Source organism: Calonectris borealis, chromosome 36 (assembly GCF_964195595.1).
Source record: "Calonectris borealis chromosome 36, bCalBor7.hap1.2, whole genome shotgun sequence".
Lineage (NCBI taxonomy): Eukaryota > Metazoa > Chordata > Aves > Procellariiformes > Procellariidae > Calonectris > Calonectris borealis.
Genome location: NC_134347.1, coordinates 211,453 through 228,882, shown reverse-complemented (window position 1 = coordinate 228,882; position 17,430 = coordinate 211,453). Strand labels below are relative to the sequence as shown.

General features: G+C 70.8%; 1 protein-coding gene across 1 annotated transcript; it reads right to left on the bottom strand.

The window, feature by feature from the left end:
• Positions 1 to 7: 7 nt before the first annotated feature.
• EPHB4 (EPH receptor B4) lies at positions 8 to 17,096 on the bottom strand. The gene is made up of 16 exons (XM_075135094.1): positions 16,586 to 17,096; positions 15,853 to 15,923; positions 13,299 to 15,060; positions 12,492 to 12,647; positions 11,573 to 11,902; positions 10,177 to 10,307; positions 9,220 to 9,385; positions 8,441 to 8,540; positions 8,042 to 8,103; positions 7,189 to 7,302; positions 5,289 to 5,536; positions 4,085 to 4,303; positions 3,112 to 3,261; positions 1,789 to 1,982; positions 1,552 to 1,716; positions 8 to 916 (listed from the first exon to the last, which is right to left on the bottom strand). The coding sequence occupies exons 1-16, from the start codon at positions 16,635 to 16,637 to the stop codon at positions 814 to 816; spliced, it is 4,023 nt and encodes a 1,340-aa protein (XP_074991195.1). The 5' UTR covers positions 16,638 to 17,096; the 3' UTR covers positions 8 to 813.
• Positions 17,097 to 17,430: the final 334 nt, after the last annotated feature.

The following is a 17,430-nucleotide window of genomic DNA, read 5'->3' as shown; positions in this document are numbered from 1 at the left end:
GCGGAGGAGCCGCCGTCGCCGCTTTTATTGGCTCCGACTTCGGGCCATAAATTAACAGAATCGGTTAAAAAATGAAATAATAAAAGCACCTGGGGGGCCCCGCCCACCCGGACCACACCCACACTGGCCACACCTGCTCAGACTCCGCCCGCCCGGGCCACGCCTGCCTCAAGCTGCACTCCTGGGCGTGGCCTCCCTGGCCCCACCCTCTTTGGTTCAACAGGAGGGGCGGGGTCAAAGAGCTGTGATATCATCAGGGCCTTATGACATCACTGGGAGGTGCAGCCCCGCGGTGATGAGGTCATGGCGGTTCCCAGGCGGCGCTGAGGTCACGAGTGGTGATACCCGGGGCGTGACATCATGCACCAGGCCCCGCCCACAGCCTCGCTCCCCTGTGACCTCACCAACCTGGAGTCCGTGGGCAGCGAGTGGTGATGTCATGAGCGCTGGTGATGTTGCTGTGACATCACGGGGCAAAGTCACGCTTCGGTGTAACAGGGCAGGGCGTGAGGCAGCCATCTTGGCATGGCGGCCATCTTGGGGTGGCCATCTTGGGGTGGCCATCTTGGGGTGGCCATCTTGGGGTGGCCATCTTGGCTTGGTGGCCATCTTGGCTTGGCGGCCATCTTGGCATGGTGGCCATCTTGGGGTGGCCATCTTGGCTTGGTGGCCATACTGGGGTGGCCATCTTGGCACGGCAGCCATCTTGCTGCAGCCATCTTGGTGACTCAACCAGGGCCGAGCCCCTTAGCACAGGTCCATGGCGTCCCGGCGGCCATCTTGTCAGGGGCGGGGCCACAGGAGGGGCGGGGCTCAGAAGTGGGGGTCCCCCTTGGGGGGGCTCTGCAGGCTCTGGGCGCTGTCGAGGATCCGCTGCTGGTGCCCGGCCAGCGTCACCCCCATGCGCAGCAGGTCCCTGCGGGGGACACGGGGGTCACCGCTGCGCCCCGAGTCCCCCACGTCCCCCACGCCCTCATGTCCCCCCATGTCCTCCATCACCCCCATGTTCTGCCCTGTCCCCCCATGTCCCCCATCACCCCCATGTTCTGCCCTGTCCCTTCATGTCCCCCAACGTCCCATGTCCCCCCATGTCCCCCCACGTCCCCCCATGTCCCCCCACGTCCCCCCATGTGTCCCCATGTCCCCTCACGCCCCCAGGTCCCCTGTATCCCCGTGTCCCCCCACGTCCCCAGGTCCCCCCAGGTCCCCCGTGTCCCCAGGTCCCCCCATGTCCCCCTGCGCCCCCATGTCCCCATGTCCCCCCATGTCCCCCATGTCCCCCTGCGCCCCCACGCCCCCATGTCCTCCCATGTCCCCCACGCCCCCATGTCCCCCCATGTCCCCCCATGTCCCCCATGTCCCCGCATGTCCCCACGCCCCCACGCCCCCATGTCCCCTATGTCCCCCCATGTCCCCCCATGTCCCCCATGTCCCCGCATGTCCCCACGCCCCCACGCCCCCATGTCCCCTATGTCCCTCCATGTCCCCCCAGGTCCCCCCACGCCCCCGTGTCCCCCACGCCCCCGTGTCCCCCACGTCCCCCCCCCGTACTCGCTGCGCAGCCGCGGCAGCAGCTCCAGGCTGGTGACCCCGGCGCTGCTGAAGGTCTCCTCGTATCGGCCCAGCTGGAGGGTGCGGAGCCACTCGCCCACCGAGGCGAAGGGGGGGCCGGGGGGGCCGGGGGGGCCGGGCTGCGCCAGCCGGGGCGGGGAGGGCCTGCGGGGACCGGGCACTGGCTCAGCCCCACGGCACCCCGGGACCCCCCCCCACCCCAGCACCCCAGGGTACCGATGGGCGTCGGGCGCGGTGACGCGGAGGGTGGCGGGGTGACGGATGAGGCGGTCGAGGGCGCTGACGATGTCGGGGAAACGGGGCCGGGCGTTGCGGTCGCGCTGCCAGCAGTCCAGCATCAGGCGGTGCAGCGCCGTGGGGCAGCGGGGGGGCGGCGGCAGCCGGTAATCCTGCTCGATGGCGTTGATCACCTTGGGGGGGGGGACACCTGCTCAGGGGACCCAGCCGTCCGGGGGGGTCCCCAGGCGTCTGGGGGAGCCCCTGTTCCGTGGGGGACCCAGGCACCGGGCCCCCCAAACCCCCTCCCAGGGACCCAGCCGTCTGGGGGGGTCCCCAGGCATCTGGGGGAGCCCCTGTTCCGTGGGGGACCCAGGCACAGGGCCCCCCAAACCCCCTCCCAGGGACCCAGCCGTCTGGGGGGGTCCCCAGGCATCTGGGGGAGCCCCTGTTCCGTGGGGGACCCAGGCACAGGGCCCCCCAAACCCCCTCCCAGGGACCCAGGCGTCTGGGGGGGTCCCCAGGCGTCTGAGGGAGCCCCTGTTCTGTGGGGGACCCAGGCACCGGGCCCCCCAAACCCCCTCCCAGGGACCCAGCCGTCTGGGGGGGTCCCCAGGCGTCTGGGGGAGCCCCTGTTCCATGGGGGACCCAGGCACAGGGCCCCCCAAACCCCCTCCCAAGGGACCCAGGTGTCCAGGGGACCCCCTGCCCCATGGAGGGTCCGGGCATCTGGGGGAGCCCCCACCCCATGGAGGACCCTGGGAAGCCCCTGCCCCACGGGGGACCCAGGCACAGGGCCCCCCAAACCCCCTCCCAGGGACCCAGCCGTCTGGGGGGTCCCCAGGCATCTGGGGGAGCCCCTGTTCCATGGGGGACCCAGGCACCGGGCCCCCCAAACCCCCTCCCAGGGACCCAGCCATCTGGGGGGTCCCCAGGCAGCTGGGGGAGCCCCTGTTCCATGGGGGACCCAGGCACCGGGCCCCCCAAACCCCCTCCCAGGGACCCAGGCATCCGGGGGACCCCCTGACCTACTGGGGACCCCCAGCGTTTTGGGGAAACCCAGGTGTCCGGGCGCGGCAGCTGGGCCCCTTCCTGGGCTGCCGAGGGCTAATTACCCCTAATTACCCCTAATTACCCCCTAATTACCCCTAATTACCCCCAGCTGCTCCTAACGAGGCTCCAGCTGCCCCTGCCGGGACGCCTGGGTCCCCCTGGTCGCTCCCCCCCCCCCACCTCATGGGGTCCCAGGTGTCTGGGGGGGACCCCAGCGCCCCGGGGGGGTACCCAGGTGTCGGGGGGCCCCCAAGCGCCGGGGTGACTCACGTCCTGGTTGGACATGTCCCAGTAGGGCCGCTCGCCGAAGGACATCACCTCCCACATGACGATGCCGTAGCTCCAGGCGTCGCTGGCCGAGGTGAACTTGCGGAAGGCGATGGCCTCCGGCGCCGTCCACCGGATCGGGATCTTCCCCCCCTGTGGACGGGGAGATCACGGGGGGACCCCGGGGTCCAGTTGGGGGGACCCCGGCATCCAGGGGATCCTAAGCCCCCAGGGGAACCCACCCCCCGAGGGACCCGGGCGTCTGGGGGATCCCAAATCCTTGAGGGACCCCAACCCTGGAGAGATCCCAGCACGGGTGGGACGCGGGTGTCCAGGTGTCTCTGAGGGACCCCAACCCTGGAGGGACCCCAGCCCTGGTGGGACTCAGGCATCTCGGTGAACCCCAGCCCTTGAGAGATCCCAACCCTTGAGAGACCCCAACCCTTGAGAGATCCCAAATCTGGAGAGACCCCAACCCTTGAGGGATCCCAAATCTTGAGAGACCCCAACCCTTGAGGGATCCCAACCCTTGAGGGATCCCAACCCCGGAGAGATCCCAACCCTTGAGAGACCCCAACCCTTGAGGGATCCCAAATCTGGAGAGACCCCAACCCTTGAGGGATCCCAACCCCGGAGAGACCCCAACCCTTGAGAGACCCCAACCCTTGAGGGATCCCAACCCTGGACAGACCCCAACCCTGGAGAGACCCCAACCCTTGAGAGATCCCAAATCTGGAGAGACCCCAACCCCTGAGGGATCCCAACCCTTGAGGGATCCCAACCCCGGAGAGACCCCAACCCTTGAGGCATCCCAAATCTGGAGAGACCCCATCCCTTGAGGGATCCCAACCCTTGAGGGATCCCAACCCCGGAGAGACCCCAACCCTTGAGAGACCCCAACCCTGGAGAGACCCCAACCCTGGAGAGACCCCAACCCCAGAGGTTCCCCATCCCCACTGAGGACCCAGGGCCTCACCAGGGAGCTGGTGTAGGTGGGGTCGGCCGAGCTCTCCTCCTCCAGGGCGCGGGAGAGCCCGAAGTCGGAGACCTTGCAGACCAGCTGGGCGTCCACCAGGATGTTGCGGGCGGCCAGGTCGCGGTGGACGAAGCCGGTCTCGGCCAGGTACCGCATCCCGGCCGCGATGCCCCGCAGCATGGCCACCAGCTGCAGCGTCCCCAGCGTCCCCACGCGGCCCTGGGGGGACACCGGGGGGGGGAGGGGACACAGGTGACATGGTCACCTCGTGCGGGTGGGGGGGGGCTGGGGGGGGTGTGACTGTGTCCTCGGTGTCCCCTGTGGCTGCAGCGTCCCCATGTGTCCCCCTTATCCCAAATGTCCCCCCATGTCCCCTGTGTCCCCCCATGTCCCCTGTATCCCACGTCCCCTGTGTCCCCCGTATCCCAAATGTCCCCCCATGTCCCTCGTGTCCCCCCATACCCCACGTCCCCTGTGTCCCATGTGTCCCCCGTGTCCCTGTGTCCCCCTATAGCCCATGTCCCCATGTCCCCTCAAACCCCCGATGTCCCCACATCCCCATGTCCCCCAATGTCCCCCAATGTCCCCACGTCCCCCCGATGTCCCCACATCCCCATGTCCCCCAATGTCCCCCAATGTCCCCACGTCCCCCCGATGTCCCCACATCCCCATGTCCCCCAATGTCCCCCAATGTCCCCACGTCCCCCCGATGTCCCCACATCCCCATGTCCCCCAACGTCCCCCAATGTCCCCTCATCCCCCCGATGTCCCCACATCCCCATGTCCCCCAATGTCCCCCAATGTCCCCACGTCCCCCCGATGTCCCCACATCCCCATGTCCCCCAATATCTCCCAATGTCCCCTCATCCCCCCGATGTCCCCACATCCCCATGTCCCCCAATGTCCCCCAATGTCCCCACGTCCCCCCGATGTCCCCACATCCCCATGTCCCCCAATGTCCCCACGTCCCCCCGATGTCCCCACATCCCCATGTCCCCCAATGTCCCCCAATGTCCCCACGTCCCCCCAATGTCCCCACATCCCCATGTCCCCCAATGTCCCCCAATGTCCCCACGTCCCCCCGATGTCCCCACATCCCCATGTCCCCCAATGTCCCCCAATGTCCCCACGTCCCCCAATGTCCCCACACCCCCCCGTCCCCCCCCGTCCCCCAATGTCCCCCCGTCCCCCGCTGTCCCCGTACCCGCAGGAAGGCGTCGAGGGCCCCGTTCTCCATGAACTCGGTGAGGATCATGGCGGGGGCGCTGGCCGTCACCACCCCCCGCAGCCGCACCACGTTGGGGTGGGCGAACTGCCCCATGCGGGCGGCTTCCCCCAGGAAGTCCCGGCGCTGCCGCTCCCCCGCGCCCCCCTTCAGCGTCTTCACCGCCACCGGCGACTCGGGGCGCCCCGGCAGCGCCAGCCGGCCCCGGCAGACCTCCCCGAACTCCCCTGGGGACGGGGGGGGGACGTCACCCCTGAGCCCCCCCCCACCTCCCCGAACTCCCCTGGGGACGGGGGGACGTCACCCCTGAGCCCCCCCACCTCCCCGAACTCCCCTGGGGACGGGGGGACGTCACCCCTGAGCCCCCCCCACCTCCCCGAACTCCCCTGGGGACGGGGGGGGGACGTCACCCCTGAGCCCCCCCACCTCCCCGAACTCCCCTGGGGACGGGGGGGGGACGTCACCCCTGAGCCCCCCCACCTCCCCGAACTCCCCTGGGGACGGGGCGACGTCACCCCTGAGCCCCCCCACCTCCCCGAACTCCCCTGGGGACGGGGGGGGGACGTCACCCCTGAGCCCCCCCCCACCTCCCCGAACTCCCCTGGGGACGGGGGGGGGACGTCACCCCTGAGCCCCCCCACCTCCCCGAACTCCCCTGGGGACGGGGGGACGTCACCCCTGAGCCCCCCCACCTCCCCGAACTCCCCTGGGGACGGGGGGGGGACGTCACCCCTGAGCCCCCCCCACCTCCCCGAACTCCCCTGGGGACGGGGGGGGGACGTCACCCCTGAGCCCCCCCCACCTCCCCGAACTCCCCTGGGGACGGGGGGGGGACGTCACCCCTGAGCCCCCCCACCTCCCCGAACTCCCCTGGGGACGGGGGGACGTCACCCCTGAGCCCCCCCACCTCCCCGAACTCCCCTGGGGACGGGGGGGGGACGTCACCCCTGAGCCCCCCCCACCTCCCCGAACTCCCCTGGGGACGGGGGGGGGACGTCACCCCTGAGCCCCCCCCACCTCCCCGAACTCCCCTGGGGACGGGGGGGGGACGTCACCCCTGAGCCCCCCCACCTCCCCGAACTCCCCTGGGGACGGGGGGGGGACGTCACCCCTGAGCCCCCCCCACCTCCCCGAACTCCCCTGGGGACGGGGGGGGGACGTCACCCCTGAGCCCCCCCACCTCCCCGAACTCCCCTGGGGACGGGGGGGGGACGTCACCCCTGAGCCCCCCCCACCTCCCCGAACTCCCCTGGGGACGGGGGGGGGACGTCACCCCTGAGCCCCCCCCCACCTCCCCGAACTCCCCTGGGGACGGGGGGGGGACGTCACCCCTGAGCCCCCCCACCTCCCCGAACTCCCCTGGGGACGGGGGGGGGACGTCACCCCTGAGCCCCCCCCCGAACTCCCCTGGGGGGAGATGTTGATGGGGACATGAGTGGGCACAGGGATGGGGACAAGGATGGGGACATCGTTGGGGACATTTTTGGGGACGTAGATGGAGACGTGGATGGGGACGTCATTGGGCACAGGGGTGGGGACATCAGTGGGGACATGGGTGGAGGCATAATTTGGGACAGGGATGGGGACAGGGATGGGGACAGGGATGGGGACAGGGATGGGGATGTCTTTGGGGACATGGATGAGAACATCATTGGGGACATCACTGGGGACATGGATGGGTGGGGACAGGGATGGGGACACGGATGGGGACATCGTTGGGGACAGGGATGGGCGCGTGGATGGGGACAGAGATGGGGACATCACTGGGAACACCCGTAGGGACACGGACAGGGCCATCATTGGGGACATCCATAGGGACGTCATCGGGGACATCGTGGGGGGGGTCTGGGCGGGGCCGGGCGGGGCCGGGGCGTGTCACCTGCTCCGATGACCTCCTCGATCTTGACGCAGGCGACGTCGATCTCCTGGGCGAAGTCCCTCAGGGCCACCCCGGGGTCCTCGTAGGTCAGGGGGTCGATGTACAGCTTCCCCCCTGCCCCCAGCGCCCGCCGTCACCCGCTGTCACCCGCCGTCACCCGGCGTCACCCCCATCCTGGGGGACGCCAGCCCCACCCTCGCCGCGGTTATAGGGGACGGTGACACGGGGGTGCCACCACCAGCACCGTGGGGACGTGGAGACAGTGAGACCATTCCCGGGGACATGGGGACACCGAGGTGGTCACCGTGGGGACATGGGGACACCAAGACCATCCCCGGGGACGTGGGGACACCGAGGTGGTCACCGTGGGGACATGGGGACACCAAGACCATCCCCGGGGACGTGGGGACACCGAGGTGGTCACCATGGGGACATGGGGACACCAAGACCATCCCCGGGGACGTGGGCACACCGAGGTGGTCACCGTGGGGACATGGGGACACCAAGACCACCCCCGAGGATGTGGGGACATGGGGACAGCGCCATCATCACTGTCACCGTCACCCGAGGGACGTGGGGACACCAAGACGGTCACCGTGGGGACCCTGGGGTGACCCTGAGGTGACCCTGGGGTGACACTGGGTGACCCGGGGTGACACTGGGTGACCCTGGGTGACACCGGGTGACACTGAGGTGACCCTGAGGTGACCCTGGGGTGACACCGGGTGACACTGGGTGACCCGGGGTGACCCGGGGTGACACTGGGTGACACTGGGTGACACTGGGGTGACCCTGGGGTGACACTGGGTGACACCGGGTGACACCGGGTGACACCGGCTGCCCGGGCGCTCACCGTGCCCCGCGGGGCGGTGGCCGTGCCGATCCGCGTCCTCCCTGTGCCGGTGGCTGTGGCGCCTGGGGGTGGGGACACGAATGAGTGCAGCCCCCCGAGACCCCCCCGGGCCCCCCCCGTACCCCTGGGACCCCCCAGGATGTCCCCAGAGTCCCCCAGGACCCCCAGAGCCCCCCCCAGCCCCCCCAGCCCCCCCACAAAGGCCCCCAGGGACCACCCAAGATGCTCCAGCTCCCCCCCCCCGAGCCCCCCAGGACCCCCAGAATCCCCCCAGACACCCCCCTGGCCCCTCCCAAGCCCCACAGGGACCCTAAGAGCCCCCCCTGAGCCCCCCAATGCCCCACCAAGCCCCCCAGGATGCTCCAAGTCCCCCCCCGAGCCCCCCCGGCCCCCCCTCACCTGAAGCAGAGCAGGGTCCCCGCGAGCAGCGCCAGCACCAGGAGCCCCCCCAGAGCCGCAGCCCCCGCCACCAGCCCCCCGTGCTCCCCCCGGGACCCCTCTGCCGGCAGCCGTCAGTGCCGGGGGTCCGGGGGGGGCCCAGGGGGGGCCCACAGGGTCCCAAAGGGGTCACGGGGGGTCCCAGAGGGGTTATAATGGGGAATGGGGGGGTCCCAGGGGTTCCCAGGGGGGTCTCAGAGGGGTTATGGGGGTCCCAGGGCGTCAGGGGGCTTTCGGGAGGGGCCAGGGGGTTCCAGGGAGTCCTGGGGGGGTTGGGGGGTCCTGGGGGGGTTCTAGAGGGGTCATGGGGGGTGGGGGGGGGTCCCAGGAGGGTCTCAGAGGGGTTATGGGGGTCCCAGGGGGTCAGGGGGCTGTTGGGGGGGGCAGGGGGTCCCAGAGGGGTCAGGGGGGTCCATGGGGGGTCCCAGAGGTGTCATGGGGGGTGGGGGGGTCCCAGGGGGATCCCAGGGGCATCGTGGGGGTCAGAGGGGTCCCAGGGGGCTTGGGGGGGGCTCAGGGGGCCCTGGGGCGGTGGATACTGCAGGGGGTGTCCCATACTTGGGGGGGCCCAGGGGCGTGTGGGGGTCCCAAGAGCGTTGGGGGGGAGTTTGGGGCTCCCAGGAGGTTTGGGGGGTCCCAGGGGGACTTGGGGGGGGGGTTGGAGGAGTCCTGGGGGATTGGGGGGTCCCGGGGAGGGTTAGGAGGGGTTTGGGGGTGCGGGGAGGTTTGGGGGGGCTCACCGGCGCCCTGGGTGGTGACGGCGGTCTCGGGGCCGAAATCTCCGTAACCGGCTTCGGAGCGGGCGCGGACCCGCACCCCGTAGAGCCCCCCCCGGCGCAGCCCCCCCAGCTCCGCCCGCGGCGCTGGCACCTTCAAGAACATGGGGGGGCCCTCGCCCCCCCCCACCTGCGGGGGTCAGACGACCCCCCTCCATGACCCAGGACCCCCCGATACCCCCCCAGGGCTCCTGAAACACCCCCAGGGCCCCTTGGGACCCCTCCAAGACCCCCAAGGACTCCCCAGCACCCCCCAAATATCCCCCTGAACCCCCCAAAACCCCCCAAACCCCCCCCCCGGTCTCTTGGGAACCCCAATGCCACCCAGGACCCCCCCCATACCCCTCAGGACCCCCCAGTAGCCCCCAGGACCCCCCAATATCCTCCAAATGTGCCCGAGGAGCCCCCCAGTAGCCCCCAGCACACCCCAATACCCCCCAAGAACCCTCAAATGCCCCCAGAACCCCCCCACGACCCCCCAGGACCCCCAAATAGCCCTCAGGAGCCCCTAAATCCCCTCCAGGAGGCCCCTCACTAGTCCCTAGGACCCCCCAATGCCCCCCAGAACCCCCAAAAGCATCCCCAAGCCCCCCCCCATGTCCCTTGGGGCTCTGCCCAATGCCACCTGGACCCCCCCAAGCACTCCCAGGACCCCCCAAATGCTCCCCAAGCCCCCCCAATATCCCTTGGGACCCCCCAAATTCCTCCCAGGACACCTCAGATATTCCCTGGACCCCCCAAACACCCCCTCCCAGGCCCCCTCCATGTCCTTTGGGACCCCCCCCCCCCATCAGCTCCTTAATATCTCCAGGACCCCCCAAATGCCCCCCAGGAGCCCCAAATGCCCCCCAGGACCCCCCAATACCCCCAGGACCCCCCCAGAGTCCCTTGAGACCCTGATGCCCCCCAGCCCCCCCCCACCTTCTCGTAGTATTTGACCTCGTAGTCGAGGACGTGGCTCCCGGGGGGGGCCGGGGGGGGGGTCGGCCACGACAGCGTCACCCCCGTGGGGGACCCCCCAATCCGGACCACATCGTACACTGGCAACGGCACTGGGGGGGGGTCAGGGGGGTCACGGTGGTCCCAGGGGGGTCCCAGGGTGGGCTAGGGGGTCCTGGGGGGGTTCCTGGGGGTCCTGGGGAGGCTTTGGGGTCCCAGGGGAGTCCCAGGGGGGTCCCAGGGGGGTCCCAGGGTGGGTGAGCGGGTCCTGGGGGGGTCCCTGGGGGTCCTGGGGAGTCTTTGGGGTCCCAGGGTGGTCCCAGGGTGGGTGAGGGGGGTCTGGGGGCGTCCCTGGGGGTCGTGGGGAGGCTTTGGGTTCCCAGGGGGGTCCCAGGGGGGTCCCAGGGTGGGTGAGGGGGTCCTGGGGGGGTCCCTGGGTGTCCTGGGGAGGCTTTGGGGTCCCAGGGTGGGTTTGAGGGTCCCAGAGTCGGTTAAGGGGATCCTGGGGGGTCCCAGGATGGTTTAGGGGGTCCCAGGGCAGGTTAGGGGGGGTCTCAGGTTGTGTTTAGGGGTGCCAGGGCAGGTTTAGGGGTCCCAAGGTGGATGTGGGGATCCTGGGGCAGGTTTGGGTAGGTCCCAGGTCAGGTTTGGGGGTTCCAGAGTGGGTGATGGGGTCCTGGGGCAGGTTTAGGGGTCTCAGGGTGGTTTTGGGGATCCCAGAGTAGGTTAGGGGGTGTCAGGACAGGTTTGGGGGTCCCAGGGCAGGTTTGGGGGTCCCAGGGCAGGTTAGGGGGTCTCAGGGTGGTTTATGGGGTCCTAGAGCAGGTTTTGGGGTCCCAGGGTGGTTTAGAGGGTCCCAGGGCAGGTTATGGGGTCCCAGGGCAGGTTTGGGGGTCCCAGAGTGGGTTAAGGGGTCCCAGGGCAGATTATGGGGTCCCAGGGCAGGTTAGGGGGGGTCGCAGAGCAGGTTTGTGGGTCCCAGGCTGGTTTAGGGGGTCCCAGGCTGGTTTAGGGGGTCCCAGGGCAGGTTTGGGGGTCCCAGGCTGGTTTAGAGGGTACCAAGGTGGGTTATGGGGTCCCAGGGCCTGTTTGTGGGTCCCAGGGCAGGTCTGGGGGTCCCAGGGCAGGTTTTGGGGTCCCAGGTCAGGTTTTGGGGTCCCAGGGCAGGTCTGGGGGTCCCAGGGTGGGTTATGGGGTGCCAGAGCAGGTTTTGGGGTCCCAGGCTGGTTTAGAGGGTCCCAGGGTGGGTTATGGGGTCCCAGGGCCTGTTTGTGGGTCCCAGGGCAGGTCTGGGGGTCCCAGGGCAGGTTTTGGGGTCCCAGGGCAGGTCTGGGGGTCCCAGGTCAGGTTTGGGGGCTCCACCCACGCCTCCTCTCACCGTCCTTGGTGGTGGTGACATTGACCTCCTCCCCGGGGGGCGGGTGGGGGCTGAGGTGGGAGACGCCGTTGCGGGCGGTGACGGTGAAGGTGTAGGTGACGTAGGGCCGGAGGCCGGTGACGGTGACGCCGCGGCCCCGCAGCCCGGCGGTGCCGGGGGAGAAGGCGAGGCGGGCGCAGGGGCCGCAGGGCGCCCGCTCGGGACAAGCCCGGCACCCCAGGGCGTAGGTGAGGTCGGGGCGACCCCCCCCGTCGCGGGGGGTGCTCCACTCCAAACGCACCCCGGAACCGTTCAGCCGAGCCACCACGCTGCGGGGGGCCGAGGGGGGGGCTGGGGGGGCAAGGGGGGGGGGGGCAGCACCCGTAGGGATGGGGAAGTGGGGGGTCTGGGTGCCTGAGCCCCCCAAACCCATGGACCCAGGCATCCGGGCACCCCATCTCCCCCCCACCCACGGACCCAGGCACTTGGGACCCCCCCAGCCCCCCACCCACGGACCCAGGCACTCGGGACCCCCCCAGCCCCTCACCCACGGACCCAGGCCCCCCATCTCCCCCCACCCATGGACCCAGGCACTCGGGACCCCCCCAGCCCCTCACCCACGGACCCAGGCCCCCCATCTCCCCCCACCCATGGACCCAGGCCCCCCATCTCCCCCCACCTATTGACCCAGGCCCCCATCTCCCCCCACCCATGAACCCAGGCCCCCCAGCCCCCCACCCACGGGCCCAGGCCCCCCATCTCCCCCCACCCATGGGCCCAGGCCCCCCATCTCCCCCCACCCATGGACCCAGGCCCCCCATCTCCCCCCACCCACAGACCCAGGCCCCCCAGCCCCCCACCCATGGACCCAGGCCCCCCATCTCCCCCCCACCCACCCAGGGACGCAGGCGCCCGCCCCCCAGCCCCCGCGGGTGCTGACCGGAGCAGCGCAGCGCGGGTCCCTCGCCGGGTGCCCGGTAGAAGCCGGGGCGGCAGGGGCAGGCGGTGGCACCGGGGGCCGGGGCCTGGCTGAAGGGGGGGCAGGGCTCGCACCGCCCCCCCCCCGCCTCCGCCTTGAAGGTTTCGGGGGTGCAGGCTGCGGGGGAGGGGGGGGGGAAGAGGGGTCACACGGGGACCCAGGCACCCGGGTGCTCCCCCCTGCGCCCCCGCCCCATTGCACCCCCACCCCTGCCCCACAGCCCCCCACAGCTCCCCCCCCAACTCACCACGACACCCCAGCCCCCACATCACCCCCAGGATGCTCCAACCCCCCCCCAGAGCCCCCCAGGACCCCCAGAGCTCCCCCAGGGACCCCCCTGGCCCACCCTGCAACCCCAGGGACCCCCCAGGACCCCCCCGAGCCCTCCAGGATGCTCCAACTCCCCCCTCAGAGCCCTCTGGGACCCCCAGAGCCCCCCCAGAGCCCTCCAGGATGCTCCAACTCCCCCCCAGAGCCCCCCAGAACCCCCAGAGCCCCCCCAGGGACCCCTCCGGCTCACCCTGTGACCCCAGGGACCCCCCAGAGCCCTCCAGGATGCTCCACCTCCCCCCCCAGAGCCCTCTGGGACCCCCAGAGCCCCCCCAAAGCCCTCCAGGATGCTCCAACTCCCCCCCCAGAGCCCTCTGGGACCCCCAGAGCCCCCCCAGAGCCCTCCAGGATGCTCCAACTGCCCCCCAGAGCCCCCCGGGATCCCCAGAGCCCCCCCCAGGGACCCCCCTGGCCCCCCAGGACCCCCCCCCCACTCACCGCGACACCCCAGCCCCCCATCAGGCTCCCTCCCGGGGCCGCAGACGCAGCCCTGGGCGGGGGGCTCGGCCCACCGCCCGTCTTCCCGGCAGTACATGACGGGCGCCCCGGTGCCGACGGGCACGGCCCCTTCCAGGCACCGCCCGGGCACCGCCGCCACCAGCTCCCGCGGGACGGTGGCGGGAAACCGCGCCAGGCGCGCCGTCACCTCGGGACACCGCTGGAAGTACAGGCGGACGGAGAGCAACGCCATACAGGCTCCCAAATCTTGGAAAGCCAAATAAAAACCGGCGCGGCTCAAAGGACCCAACCGTAACGTTTTACGGTTGATCCGTCCCGCCGGGCGACCGCCGGCACCGCTTGTTGTCCGGCGTGAGAGATGTTCGGCCGCCACCGTGTCCACCTTGACGTAGGGGTTCTCCATCCAGGGCGGCGTCAGCGCCGTCGCCGTGTCGGCGTCCGCCTCGTGGTAAAAGACGTTGAAGGTTTCTTTGCAAGGGCGGGGGGAGGGCGGGGCGGGGCTGCGGCGGGGGCGGGGGGCGGCGGGAGCGGCGGCGGGGCCGTTGCTAGGAGTGTCGTGGTTGCTGGGGCCGTTGCTAAGGCTGTTGCTAAGGGCGTCGTGGTTGCTAGGGCCGCTGCCAAGGCCGTTGCTAAGGGCATTGTGGTTGCTAGGGCCGTTGCTGGGGTTGTTGCTAAGCGTAACGTGGTTGCCAGGGTCATTAGTAAGAGCATCATGGTTGCCAAGGTCGTTGCTAAGGGTAACATGGTTGCTGGGGCTGTAGCCATGGTTGTTGCTAGGAGCATCGTGGTTGCTGCGCCTGTTGCCGGGGTCGCTGGTAAGAGTACGGTGGTTGCCAAGGCCGTCGCTAAGGGCATCATGGTTGCCAGGTGCGTTGCTAACGGTAACATAGTTGCTGGGCCTGTTGCCGGGGTTGTTGCTAGGAGAATCATGGTTGCCAAGGCTGTTGCTAAGGTCATCACGGTTGCCGGGGCCGTTGCCGGGGTGGTTGCCGAGGCAGTTATTGGGAGCATCGTGGTTGCCAGGGCCGTTGCTAAGGGCATCATTGTTGCCAGGGCGGTTGCTAAGGGCACCGTGGTTGCCGGGGCCGTTGCCAGGACCATCGCTAGGAGCATCATGGTTGCCAGGGCCGTTGCTAAGGGCACCCTGGTTGCCGGGGCGGTTGCCAGGGTGGTCATTGGGAGCATCACGGTTGCCGGGACCAACACCCAGAGCATTACGGTTGCTGGGGTGGTTGCCGGGGCTGTTGCTAAGAGCATCGTGGTTGCCGGGGCTGTTGCTAAGGGCACCCTGGTTGCCGGGGCGGTTGCCGGGACCATCACCCAGAGCACCGTGGTCGCCGGGGCCGTTGCTAGGACCATCGTGGTGGCCGGGACCGTTGCCGGGGTGGTTACCGGGGTGGTCGCCAGGAGCATCGTGGTCGCCGGGGCCGTTGCTAAGGGCATGACGGTTGCCGGGACCATCGCCCAGAACATCGTGGTGACCGTCGCCGGGGCGATGACCGCGGTGGTCGTCGGGAGCCCCCCTCCGGCGCCGGCGGGCGGGGCGGGGGCGGGGCAGGCTGTCGCAGGCCAGCAGGGTGAAGCGCAGCTCGGCGTAGACGTGGGTGGCGCCGCGGCGGGGCACCCAGGCGGAGCGCAGCCAGCTGTTCTGGGGGGGGCCGGGGGGGCCCAGCCCCGAGCACACCTCGAAGGTGCGCACCGAGGCCTGGCGCTCCTCGTCCAGGCCGCTCAGCTCCTCCCACTGCGGGGGACACGGGGGGACAGGGGGGGACATGGGGGGACACGGGGGGACGTTAGGGATGGGGGGGACACGGGGGGACGTTAGGGAGGGGGGGACAGGGAGGGACACGGGGGGACATGGGGGGACGTTAGGGAGGGGGGGACACGGGGGGGTGGGGGGGGCATGGGGACAGAGGGGATGTCAGGGGTGGGGGGACACGGGGGGACACGGGGCGACGTTAGGGAGGGGGGGACACAGGGGGACACGGGGGGACGTTAGGGATGGGTGGGACACGGGAAGACGTTAGGGATGGGGGGGACACGGGGGGACGTTAGGGAGGGGGGGACATGGGGGGACACGGGGGGACACGGGGGGATGTTAGGGATGGGGGGGACACGGGGGGGTGGGGGGGCATGGGGACAGAGGGAATGTCAGGGGCGGGGGGACACGGGGGGACATGGGGGGACGTTAGGGAGGGGGGGACATGGGGGGACATGGAGGGGACACGGGGGAGGTGAGGGGGGGCATGGGGGGGCATGGGGACAGGGGGATGTCAGGGGTGGGGGGACACGGGGGGGCACGGAGGGACATTAGGGATGGGGGGACATGGGGGGACACGGGGGGGCATGAGGGGGGGCATGGGGACAGGGGGACATGGAAGAGCGTGGGGATGGGGGGGACATGGGGGGACGTTAGGGATGCGGGGACATGGGGAGTTGGGGACACGGGGGGGACACGGGGGGACCCGAGCAAAGGGGACAGGGAGGTGGGCAGTGTTGGGGACCCCCCCAGTCCCCCCGTGTGTCCCCTCACCTGCCCCTCCCCCGGCGGGTACACCGTCCACTTGAGGTCGGTGGTCTCCAGCCGCGTGTTCAACAGCGTCTCTGGGGGGGGTGGGGGGGTCAGGGGGGGTCAGGGGACCCCCCCCCCAATCCCTGGACACCCGGGACCCCTCGGGATGGGGAGGGGGGTCAAAGACCCCCCTCCCCATCCCGAGGGGACCCGGGCGTCCAGGACCCATTGATCCCCCTCCCCATCCCGAGGGGAACCAGGAGTCCGGGACCCCCCCCTAAGGGGACCCAGGGGTTTGGGACCCCTTGATCCCCCTCCCCATCCCGAGGGGACCCAGGCGTTCGGGACCCCCACCCCGACGGGACCCGGGGGTCCAGTACCCCCATCCCGAGAGGACCCAGGTGTTGGGATCCCCCCCCGCCACTGTCCCAAGAGGACCCAGGGGTCCGGGACCCCCACCCCAACGGGACCCAGGGGTCTGGGACCCCCATCCTGAGGGGACCCAGGGGTTTGGGACCCCTTGATCCCCCTCCCCATCCCAAGGGGACCCAGAAATCTGGGACCCCCATCCCAAGAGGACCCAGGCATTTGGGACCCCCACCCCGACGGGACCCGGGGGTCCGGTACCCCCATCCCGAGAGGACCCAGGCGTTCGGATCCCACCCCCCCCACCCCGAGGGCACCCAGGGGTCCGGGCCCCCCACCCCGAGGGCACCCAGGGGTCCGGCCCCCCCCCGGGGGTCCGGTCACTCACCCTCCTCAGCGCAGCCCAGCGGGACCCACAGCCAGAGCAGCCACAGCCCCATCGCGGCCCCGGGGGGCTCCGGGGGGGCCCCCACTTTCCTCTGCCCCACGGCCGGGGGTCCCCAGGCGTCCAGGCCACCCCCCCACCCCCACCCCCCCAGTCCTCTCCCCGGGAATCCAGGCGGCCGGGGCTGCCCCCCCTTTTTTGGGGGGGAGGCTGTAGGAGGGGGACCCCCAGCTGGGGGAGCTGCTGATTTGGGGGGGGGGGGGTGAAATTTGGGGCAAGTTTGGGGAACTTTGGGCAATTTGAGGCGGCGGGGAAGTGTCCGTCTGTCCGTCCGGCGGCTCGGGGCCCGGCGGGGAGGCAGGGGCCGGGCTGTGGCCCCCCCACGGCAGGGAGGGTCCCGCGTGGGGGGGGGGGCCGGGCCCCCCCAGCAGGAAACTCCTTTGTTGAGCGTTTCCCCGGGTCGGGCGGGGGCAGGATGTGGGGCCACGACCCCGGGAGGGGCCGGGGGGGGCCCTGGGGGGGACTGGGAGGGACTGGGATGGACTGGGGGGAGTCCTGGGGGGGACTGGGAGGGACTGGGAGGGACTGGGTTGGACTGGGGGGAGTCCTGGGGGGGACTGGGAGGGACTGGGAGGGACTGGGATGGACTGGGGGGAGTCCTGGGGGGGACTGGGAGGGACTGGCGGGGGCCTGGGGGGGCCTGGGAGGGACTGGGGGGTTCTGGGGGACCCTGGGAGGGACTGGGACGGACTAGTAGGGACTGGGGGGAGTCCTGGGAGGGACTGGGAGGGACTGGGATGGACTGGGGGGAGTCCTGGGGGGGACTGGGAGGGACTGGGAGGGACTGG

Excerpts from the sequence above, each read along its gene's own strand:
- EPHB4 (XM_075135094.1), bottom strand. The coding sequence starts at position 16,637 with ATGGGGCTGTGGCTGCTCTGGCTGTGGGTCCCGCTGGGCTGCGCTGAG. Across the intron at positions 12,648-13,298 it reads TGGGGGGCTGGGGTGTCGCG|CCTGCACCCCCGAAACCTTC; the intron begins GTGAGTGGGGGG and ends CCTCCCCCGCAG. Across the intron at positions 9,386-10,176 it reads AGGTCAAATACTACGAGAAG|GTGGGGGGGGGCGAGGGCCC; the intron begins GTGGGGGGGGGC and ends TGACCCCCGCAG.